Source organism: Triticum urartu, chromosome 1 (assembly GCF_003073215.2).
Source record: "Triticum urartu cultivar G1812 chromosome 1, Tu2.1, whole genome shotgun sequence".
Classification (NCBI taxonomy): domain Eukaryota; kingdom Viridiplantae; phylum Streptophyta; class Magnoliopsida; order Poales; family Poaceae; genus Triticum; species Triticum urartu.
This window is the reverse complement of record NC_053022.1, coordinates 449,817,761-449,828,542: the sequence shown is the minus strand read 5'-3', so window position 1 is coordinate 449,828,542 and position 10,782 is coordinate 449,817,761. Positions and strand designations below refer to the sequence as shown.

General features: G+C 49.4%; 2 protein-coding genes across 2 annotated transcripts; both read right to left on the bottom strand.

Annotated features, from left to right (window-relative positions):
• Positions 1–860: 860 nt before the first annotated feature.
• On the bottom strand, positions 861–1,808 carry LOC125517949. The gene is made up of 4 exons (XM_048682911.1): positions 1,632–1,808; positions 1,478–1,530; positions 1,313–1,402; positions 861–1,234 (listed from the first exon to the last, which is right to left on the bottom strand). The coding sequence occupies exons 1-4, from the start codon at positions 1,752–1,754 to the stop codon at positions 1,141–1,143; spliced, it is 360 nt and encodes a 119-aa protein (XP_048538868.1). The 5' UTR covers positions 1,755–1,808; the 3' UTR covers positions 861–1,140.
• Positions 1,809–8,282: 6,474 nt separating this feature from the next.
• On the bottom strand, positions 8,283–10,174 carry LOC125517940 (AAA-ATPase ASD, mitochondrial-like). The gene has a single exon (XM_048682902.1). The coding sequence runs from the start codon at positions 9,963–9,965 to the stop codon at positions 8,421–8,423; it is 1,545 nt and encodes a 514-aa protein (XP_048538859.1). The 5' UTR covers positions 9,966–10,174; the 3' UTR covers positions 8,283–8,420.
• Between the last annotated feature and the right edge of the window lie 608 nt (positions 10,175–10,782).

Genomic DNA, 10,782 nt, shown 5'->3' with positions numbered 1-10,782 from the left:
GCCGTCAGCTGTTTGCATCCTGCACCAAGATTATTGTGGGTAATGGGAACAAATCATCCTTCTGGATCGATGGCTTGATGGTGATGCTCCAAAAGACAGTTTTCCTACATCAGTTTGCCCTCTCTCGCTCGAAATCTAGCACAATCTATCATGCACTCACTGACGGCAGATGGATGAGAGGTTTAAATACGATGGATGATGTTGCTACACTCGAGGATTTCCTATGTTTATGGACGAAAGTGGAGTCGGTACAATCTGGTATCCTTCCTAGCATGGAGGATGATTCTCTAGTTTGGACTCTTACTTCAAACAACAACTACTCAGCCAAATCGGCCTATGATATTCAGTTCAAGACAAGGATCCCTATATTGGTGTTGGATAGTGTTTGGAAGATTAAGGCGGAAGCTAAAGTGAAATTCTTCATGTGGACGTTGTTGCAAAATAGATTATGGACTGCCGACAGACTATAACATCGGAACTGGGATCATCATGATCGCTGCTGCAACTGTAATCAAGTCCTTGAGACTGCCGCTCACCTCATCCTCTTGTGCCCTATGACAAGGAGGTCTGGCACTACTTCAGCTCCACCAACCAATTTACTGCTCGACATGCCCTCGACACAAGCTCCATTGTGGGATGGTGGAAAAAAGTTTTCACTCACCTTCGGAAGGATGACACCGTGCAGATTTGCACCCCCTCCGCGTACATTGCTTGAAACTTATGGAACTAGTTGATACCCCGCGCGTTGCTGCGGGATTTTGTAGAGGATAATTGATGTGCTGATAAATAATTCAAATCATGAAAGGAAGTATATATTTGTATATTTATTGAACCATCAAGGTTAATAGATTTGAGAACTATTGAAGTAAAATACAGATAATCAGCTCTGTAAAGTACATATCACCCATAGACTTCACAATTCAGACTTAATAATTGCATAGGTAATATGCATAGGGTCATTTGGAAATAGTAATAACGTGAGTTTGTCAGGATTACAATTCAAGCAAGGATGTAACTAATTTTATGTAGAAAGGTAGTAGTGTAGCTCGTAGGTGCATCTCTTCTATGTCGTTCATGTTGCTAAAAACAATAGTATTCTTGTGCAGCATTATTCTTGTGATTGCATGCACCTTGACGATGTCATTTTTCCCTCGCATGTCCCGATTGCCCAATAATCTCTGTGTTGGTGGTTTCATCTTCTGAAAGTTCAATGCTCATCTTAGCCAAAGAGTACCTATGAAAAAAAACGTCATTTGAATTTCATGTTGAATCTGAACCGGTCGATTTATGCGGAGAGTTTTAAAACTATTACCCATTTTTTTGTTTCTCAATGACATTAGTTGCGGGTTGGCAAGAGGGAGGTGTAGTATTGTTTGCATCCTCTGGTGTAAGGGTCATCGCACTGCGAAAATAAAATTGTTGGGTCGGCGATGTTTAGATAGAGAATGTAAATGCTTTTTTGTGATTGATGGCAAACCTCTCGATATTCTTTGAAGATGGATGGGTCATCATTTCTTTGCATGGAGATGGCTGGAAGTATTTCATGTTTCAAGTTAGTACTTTGTATGTAGTAGGTAATATGGTTAAAATTAGGAAGAACATACTCTTTGAATGAAAAGAAATTAGCCAACCTTTGTAGAAGGTAACACTTGTGCATTGTCAACTGAGAAGCTTTTCTTTATGACGGGGAACCTGGACACTGAATCAATCTTCATTCTCTCTGGCAAGCACCAAACAATCTCATTTGGTGTCATATAGCGACATTTTGGATGATTTTCTATTTCATTGATTGTTTGTAAATGCTTTTTTGTGATTGATGGCAAACCTCTCGATATTCTTTGAAGATGGATGGGTCATCATTTCTTTGCATGGAGATGGCTGGAAGTATTTCATGTTTCAAGTTAGTACTTTGTATGTAGTAGGTAATATGGTTAAAATTAGGAAGAACATACTCTTTGAATGAAAAGAAATTAGCCAACCTTTGTAGAAGGTAACACTTGTGCATTGTCAACTGAGAAGCTTTTCTTTATGACGGGGAACCTGGACACTGAATCAATCTTCATTCTCTCTGGCAAGCACCAAACAATCTCATTTGGTGTCATATAGCGACATTTTGGATGATTTTCTATTTCATTGATTGTTTCACTTGATGAATCAGATGATCCATCATTAGACTCCATTTTTTTATCTGCCTATCAAATCCCTTCGTCATATACTTGGAAGAGATATTTGTACGTACCATCAGTGGACATTGTGAGGAACACATTCTCTAATAGTGGCTTGCTCATAGAAATCTTTAGGGTAATACTTTTGTATTATCCTAACTGACCTCTATTTCAAGGGTGTGACAACATGTTGTGATTGACGGCGAGGGTGCTCATTACTACGTGAGACTAAATGCCTACCAGGATGTGCCTTGAAGTAGATCGTAGCCAATATGTTTGAACAAATAAATAGAATGGAATAATCAAGGGGAAGAAATTTATATGGTATTTTACTATGTAATATGCACTGAAATAAATAGAAGGTGCATATGCTCATCAAGTGTAACTAATTAAATTCAGCAGTGAGTGTGTTCATACCAATGCGAGCTGCAAGATACCTATGAAGCAATGAATCCAGTCCGAGCAGGAAGAGATCTGTGAAGCATAACGTCGAGCTCCTTTTGATATGAGAGCAATCTGAGAAATTCATAAAGATAGGATCACTTTTTTTTGCGGGTAGATAAGATCACTTTTTTACTAAATGAAAAACTGATATATGGTACATTGCTTACAAATATAATTGAGACCATATATAACAATATAACTAAATACAATGGTCCAACCAATAAGAAAATTGAGACCTTCCTGTTTTTCCGATAGAAAGAAGGTGGACCATTGATGTCTTTCTAACATAGAATGTGTTTCATGTAGTCTAGGTCGTCTAAGACAATTAATATCTTTCTAACATGGAATGTGTTTGAGAGAACAAAAGTTACCTCTCAGAATCTCACTCGCATCACCACTCTTTCAGGGTCAGTAGCTTCGTGAACCTTAAAAACAGAGGTAAACAATGCAAAATAAATTACTGGCTTAACACATACAAAAATATTTCAGCAACCATAAGCATGTAAGGTGTCTCTAATTGTGACTGACGATGGGGGCGCCCACGACCGCATGGGACTGACCGGATACCATGATTTGTATAAGAATTTTCAGCACTATCCATCTTTGCAAAGCATGCGTACAAAATTGCCTTAAATGGAAGCAGATTGTAGCCTATATGTTCGAATAAATCCAAGGTAGGAAATTCATATGGTATCTAAGGGCATCTCCAGCCGTTGGCCCCCCAGGGGGCGCCTAAAATCGCCGCCTGGGGGTGAGCCGGCGCAAAAATTGGGCCTGGGGGCGAGTTGGTCCCCAGCCGCCGGCCCCAGGGCCGCCCCTAGGCACGTTTTAAAAAAAAAGAAGTTTGGCGAAGTTCGGCTTAAACACGATAAAATTCGGCCAAACACGATAAATTTCGGCACATTTCGGCGAAATTCGCGGATTTTCATTACATAGCACATATACATAAACTAATCTAAAGGAAAAACTGGCTGAAGTCGCCGCCGTCGCCGCCATCATCGTCGTCGGCCTTCTCCTCCTTGACGCGGGCGCCCCTGCTGGACCCCTGCCCGGCGTCGCCATGGCGGACTGGTGGCGGCGCATCGTCGTCGTCGTCGTCGCTGTCCCAGATGACGACGACTCTGCCTTCGTCGCGGCCGCGTCGACGCTCCGCGAAGCGAAGCAAGGCGGCGCACTGGCGCTCCTTCACCTTCTCCAGGCGCTCCTTCTCCATCGCTATGGAGTCCCTGCGCGCCCATTCCAAGGCCGCGTCGTCGTCGTCGAGCTCCGTCGTCACCGGCGCGGCCGGCTCCTTCTTCACCGGCGCGAGCCCCGGCTTCGTCTTCACTGGCGCGAGCCCCGGCTCCGTCTTTGGCTTGACGAAGCGCGAAGGAGGAGCCGACGAGTAGGCGCGCCGGCCGCCCTCGTTGAAGACGATGCCGGCGCTGCGAGTGCGCCGGCCGAGCGGCGTCTCCGCCGCGGGCTCGGCCTTGACGCCGAGCAGGGCCGGAGTGCCGGAGGAGTGCGATGAAGATCGGGAGGAGGAAGAAGAGGAGGAGGACCCGAACCTCCTTGGCGCCCATGGCCCGGCGCGTCGGTGCTGCGCCGGGGCGGCCGCCCTCGCCGGGTACGCCAACGGCGGGTCGTTGCCGCCCTCGAGGTACGTCAGCACGTCCTCGAGTGTGCGGCCGGGGATGCCCCACCACAGGTGGCGCCCCTCGCTGTTCTGCCGGTGTTCTGCCGGCCACCAACCACCGGCGCGCCGTTGATGGACGCCAAGCGCTGCTGCTGGCGGCGCTCGAAATACGCCGCCCAAGCCGTGTGGTTGTCGGCGGCGTACTAGGGGAGGGAGAGTTGGGCGTCGGTGAGGGAGGCGCGCACGACCTCGACTTCCTCGGCGAAGTACTTCGGCTTCGCCACGGCGTTGGGCAACGGGGGAATGGGCACTCCCCCGGCGCTGAGCCTCCACCCCGTCGGCCCGGCGCGCATGTCCGGCGGCGCCGGGATGTTCGCCTGGAACAGGAGCCAGGACTCCTGTTCGCGGAGCGAACGGCGGCCGAAGCCGTTGGCCGCCGCCTCGTCTCCGGGGAAGTGTTCCGCCATGGCGACGGGCTCGGGAGAGGTAGAGAGATAGAGGGAAGGGATGGGCGGCGGCGCTCAGGAGAGGTAGGGAGAGGGAGGAGCTGGGCGGCGGCGGGGGGCGGGGCTGGTGTGGGCACAGGCGAGTGCAGGCCACCGGCTATATAGCCGCGCCGCACCCGTGTGTACGCGTGCGAGGGAGGGGAGGCGTCGGCGCGCCGTCCCGTGACGCGCCGCCCGTGAGGAATCAATGGCAAGGCTGACCGGCGGCAGCCTTGGCATTGATTCCCCGCGGGAACCGAGGCCGTTGGGGGAAGACGAGGCGCCGTGTCGCTGACGCGGCGGGCCCGCGGCTGTTTCGCGCCAAAACAGTTCGCCCCGGCGCCCCCGGGCGCCCCCTAGCGCGCCGGGTTCGGCCTGAGTCCGCCGACGCTGTTTTCGGCCTAGGCCGGCGAAAATCCTGAGGGCGCGACTGGGCCGTTTTTTTGGCGCCGGCGCGAAAAAATCGCCTGAGGAGGCCTTCCTGGGGACGCGGCTGGAGATGCCCTAATATGCATGGAAAGGAATGGATGGTGCATATGTTCACATACCAATGTAAGAAGCAAGAGACCGCTGCAAAAATGAAATGAAGGCAATCCGAGGAGCAAGAGACCTACTAAGCAGAAGTTGAAGCACCTTTCGATTCGAAGAGCAATCTGCAAAAATTTAGAACATAAGTTCAGGGATAGGAGAAATCCCAGGTGACTGAAAACATGAAGCGTGCAGCAGGAGGGAAATAACTACAACGCACTGATAAAATAGAAATAAACAAATAAATTAGTAAAATGATGATATTGGCTTTTTACTATGTCCATCCTAAATTAGAAACATGTGCAGGTCGCACTACTAACCAATTTGTGTAAGCATGTATCATAATCACAATTTTATGAAATAAGAATCAGAAAGAAATGCAAGGAGCAAGCGACCTGTGATGTAATGTGGCCAATCTGAGCAGCAAAAAACCTAAACGCTCAGCATCCTTTCATCCCTAGCACAACCTGAGAAATTGCAAAGCATAATCTTGTGAGGATAGAAATATTCAGAGAGGGCTGAAAAGAGGGAGTGTGCACCTAGTACGGCTATAGTTGGTTCCCAGACATGGATGTGAGCAGGCGTTCGTGGTCTATGTGTATGGCAGAGGGGTTATAAGCACAACCTTTTCCGCATTTGCAGGGTAATGAAGCAGGAGATAATGACGACCGTAAATTTAGTGTTGTGAGGCCGTTTCATATGCATTTGTGGCATGGAGGTGGAAGAGTTTGCGACATAAAAGCGGGTAAGACGAAGGAATATGATGGAATTAATGCTCATCTGTGGAGCGGCGGTGACTGGCAGGGGGCCGTTGGGCATGGCGGTGTAAGTCACCGGCGGTGGCTGGCCATGAGGACCATCGATTGGGGCGTGGCGGCTGAATCCATGGTGGCGGCGGCTTGATCCCGCATCTCTGGAGAGGTTGCTTACCGAGGACCGCCGGCGGTGAGGGCGGCAGGGTCAGCAGGGGCGGCTGGCCAGAGGCAAGCATGGTTGGTGGCGGCTGGCCGGGGAAGGGTAGGTCGCGCACATCTGCCGGAAGGGATTGTTGCGACGGCGGCTGGATGGAAGGGATTTTCTTTAGCTATTCTTGACGGAAGGGTGTGGGTCGTCCGTATCCTGAACAATAGATGCCTATGGGCTTGGTGTGGGCCTTTTAGTGTCCAAATGGTAAAGTCTACGCTCAGCCCAGAGAATGAAATCAGAGGCCAGCAGCGAGCGGTGTGGCCGGAGCACGAAACGGTATGTTCACTTAGCGGTGGCAGCTCCTAGTAATTTTGACCAACACTTGATCTGACGGCTGTAGAGCATCCATCTATGTTTAACAATTTGGGTGACGTGGCTTCATGAGAAGGCAGAAAAATTATCTAATGGGATGCCTCTATTTAGATATAGAAGATGAGAGAAATCGACGTATCTTTCTCCATGAAAGCCTTCCTATGTAGCGTCTGTGTAACAATATGAATGACAAAATCTGCCTCCTGAAGGAGGCATGGGAGTAGTTTTTGTTTCTACTTGGGCCAAGCTAATCCATTTTAGCTTTTGGCCTCTTCTCTAGGTTCTTCTACTTTTATCTTTTAGGGCTCTTTGCCCTTGTACAATATTTCCTCCTTCTATAATGAAAAAGCAGAGCACCTGCCATTTTGATAAAAAAATCATGTCCACATTTTTTCCATGCCAGCTGGAAGTCTGGAACATGGGCAGCAACCACGATGGCCCATTGTGTTCCTATTCCATGCATGTACAAAACAACTCGCACAAGGAATCGATTAGATCGGAAATTGTACAAGATTTCAAAAGCTATGTGTGGTATGTGTAGGCGTTCTCAACCGCCAAGCTGGGGCGACGACGATGTGTGCATTCCCCACCTCTTTAAATACCCTAAATAGATACCGTGGACTTTGAGAGAGAGAAAATTCCCTAAGTTTCCACGTGAAGCCCAAGGGACGGCTCGAATCTCCCAGAAATGAGGTACTAGGGTGGTTTATTTAGTATTTACACTAGGGTAATTTTATCACTATTCCCTCAGCTTGCAAAAACGCCTTACATTGCGGGACGGAGAGAGTAGCATTTTAGCGCCCTTCCTTTGGTTATTTAGTCCTATTGCCTGTTGCAAATTCTAGATTGGGGACTTGATGTTGATATGCATAGATTTGTCTCGAGAAGGTTGTCTAAATAATATGATCTTATTTGTTGTTTATATATAGTAATACATCAGAAACAATTGGATGTGTTTTGTAGTCCTCATAATTATCTCACATTTTGTGCTTGGAGCCTGTATTTTAATCCTACTTTTGAAATTGATAATGTTTTGTACGAGTACAAGTTTTTATTGCCTTCATGCTAGTAACTCCTTATACATCGATACATTAAAAAACTATGATATCCTTGCGTATATATCCTAGGGAGCTTTGAAACTTAGAAAATTGGCCTAAAATATGTAATTGCAACATCTAAGAGCACCATACAACAAAGAAATGATCTAAACATGTCAACATCTTTGCCACACCAGCTGAAACAAGGGCAGCAACGACAATGACCCATTGTGTTCAATTGTATGCATGTACAACACAAACTCGCACAAGGAATCGATCAGATCGGAAAGCATGCAAGATGTAGCAAACTATGTGTGGTATGTGTAGGCATTCTAAACCGGCAAGTTGGGGTCACGACGACGTGTCCATCACCTGCCTCTCTAAATACCCAAAATAGACACCCCGGACCGAGAGAGAGAGAGAGAGAGAGAGAGAGAGTTCCCTAAAGTTTCCACATGAAACCTAAGGGACGGCACGAATCTCCCTCAAATGAGGCGCTAGGGTGGTTTATTAAGCAGAATTTGCACTAAGGGAACCTTGTCACTAGCCATTTAGTAGCCCCCTTCCTTGGTTATTTTGTCCTATTGCCTTTTGCAAATTCTAGACTGGAAACTTGATGTTGATATGCATATGCATGGATTTGTCTCGACAAGATTGTCATAATAATATAATCTTACTTGTCGTCCCATATAGTACAACAGAAACAAGTGGACGCATTTTGTCGACCGTATCATCATCTCACATTTTGTGCTTGGAGATATATTTACTCATTTGAAACTGATGATGTTATGTACGAGTACAAGTTCTTATTGCCTTCATACATACGAGTACTTGTAAAAAACTATGATATCATTGCGTATATATCATTCTACTCTTCTTTTTTCTTCCCATTTTCCTCCTCTTCGCTCGAGCTGCTGCTGTCATCTTCCTCCTCGTCATCATCTTCGGCTCCCTCTTCGTGCTCTGGCCCGGCCAGTGCTTTGGCCAACGCTTCCTCCTTTGCTTCCTTGAGCGCTTTGACCAGCCTGGCCAGGGAGGTGTCCACATCCTTCTTTTTGGACTTGGGCATCAGGTTCTCGGCCACGTCGGCCGGGGTCATATTGACCGCCCCTAGAAGTTGCCGGATTTCATGGAAGAGCTCGTGGTCGTCGACGTGCAGGTAGTTCTTGGCGAGCACCTTGAAGGACTCGAAGCAGCAGTATGACATCTCGATGTGCACGTCCATCCTGCCCCGCCGGATCAGTGCCGGGTCCAGCTTCTCCTTGTGGTTGGTGGTGAACACGATGATCCGCTCGCCGCCGCATGCCGACCACAGCCCGTCGATGAAATTGAGCAACCCCGACAGCGTCACCTTGTTTTCTTCGTCCTTGCCGGCGCCTGGCGCCGGCGGGGCCTTCTTCTTTTTGTCGCCGCTCTTGCTCTTCTTCTTGTTTGGTTTCTTCTTCTTCTTCTTGCGCTTGCCGGTGAGGTCGAGGGAGCAGTCGATGTCCTCGACGACGATGATGGACTTGCCCTTGGTCTCTATGAAGAGCCTCCGCAGCTCGGTGTTGTTCTTCACCGACGTCAGCTCCAGGTCGTACACGTCGTAGTCCAGGTACTTTGCCATGGCGGCGATCATGGTGGACTTGCCGGTGCCGGGGGGCCCGAAGAGCAGGTAGCCGCGCTTCCACGCCTTGCCGACGGAGGCGTAGTAGTCCTTGCCGTCGCGGAACATGTCGAGGTCGTCGATGATGTCCCGCTTCTTGTCCGGGTGCATGCCGAGCGTGGCGAAGGTGGAGGGGTGCTCGAGCTTGACGTGGCTCCAGACGCGCGCGTCGTAGCCGGACCAGTCGCTGCTGGGGTTGTTGGTGAAGAGGCGGCGCTGGCGGTTCCTGACGGTGGCGGCGCGGCCCTCGGCGAGGACGTGCGGGAGGTAGAGCGCGTCGACGAGGCCGCGGTGGCGGCGGTGGAAGGTGAGGCAGTAGGTGCGACGCTCCTCCTCGTGCGCGGACCAGCTGATGACGTTGCCGCGGGGGAGCGTCTTGGTCTTGCGCCACCAGAGCTTGGCGCCGCGGAAGTCGTCGGCGACCTCCTCGTGGTCGTCGACGGCGACGCTCATGCGGTCGCTGTCGGCGGCGAGGTCGGCGCGGAGGCGGCGGGCGGCGGAGGCGCAGGTGGCGCTGAGGTAGGCCTCGGCGGCGAGGTAGGCCTCGCTGCGGCCGAAGGAGGCGGGGACGTGCTCGTCGATGGAGATGGTGACGTAGGGGGTGATGGCCGCCTGGAGGCGGCGGGAGAGGGCGGCGAGGTACTCCTCGAGCTGGGCGGGGAGGTGCTGCTGCACCATGGACCAGAGGAAGATGAGGCTGGCCGCCGCCGACCACACCCCGGCCCAGCCGTAGCCGTGGGCGTGGACGTCGCCGGCGATCGCCTCCATATGCTCTGCTCGATGCTCTGTAGTGTAGCCCCTGCACTTCACTGTACAATTCTGCGTCTCAGCCGTGTGCCTTTATAGCAACGACAAGACACGCTTGTTTCTACCGCTTGCTCAAACCAACCATTCTTCGGGTTTTTTCTTCTTTTCATAAGCCTTTTGATGAATTCCTGGTGTGATATATAGAAACTTTATTCCTTCGCCGGGAAGGAATGTAACGGATCCGGCAAACTTTTTGGAACTAAAATGGCCGTTCACAAATATGGAACCAAAGCAAACAGGAACTTGGCGGCCAAGTTTCCCATCGGTCCACATGTACCGTGTGCTCACATTTCAAGAAAAATCAGCGGGACAGAGCCGGCCGGGACCTGCGCACGCGTCATTGGATTCGGCCGGCAGAGGACGCTGCGCCGCTGCCCATGTGTTAAATCCCCGATTATTATTGTTTTTACTTTTTTTTTTGAAAGATCCAGCAGATTGCTGGCTTCATTAGATTTGGCTTCCTTAGATTTAGCAGGTACGTAGCACATGGAACATTGAGGTGATCAAGTGATCACGATGGGATCATGGAAATCGCATCAGAGAAAACAGAAAAGATTGCAAGGGCATACTAGGGTACTAAGGCTTCCTTTGGTTCATAGGATTGGAAAATCATAGGAATAGGAAAGTCATAGGAAATGAGATGACATGCATCTCAAATCCTATGCATAGGAATAGAAAAAGAGATGCCCTTTGATTCACACCATAGGATTTTTTCCATTGAGTCTAGACTAATGTTTGTTTTCCTATGAAATGTGGAGGATAGGAAGAATTCCTCCAT

What these genes read in the sequence shown, in the direction of transcription:
- LOC125517949 (XM_048682911.1), bottom strand. Translation starts at nt 1,754, where the DNA reads ATGACACCAAATGAGATTGTTTGGTGCTTGCCAGAGAGAATGAAGATT. An exon ending in AAGTGTTACCTTCTACAAAG is followed by an intron (nt 1,531 to 1,631) that starts GTTGGCTAATTT and finishes AAATACTTCCAG; the next exon opens with CCATCTCCATGCAAAGAAAT. An exon ending in TCTTCAAAGAATATCGAGAG is followed by an intron (nt 1,403 to 1,477) that starts GTTTGCCATCAA and finishes TTATTTTCGCAG; the next exon opens with TGCGATGACCCTTACACCAG.
- LOC125517940 (XM_048682902.1), bottom strand. Translation starts at nt 9,965, where the DNA reads ATGGAGGCGATCGCCGGCGACGTCCACGCCCACGGCTACGGCTGGGCC.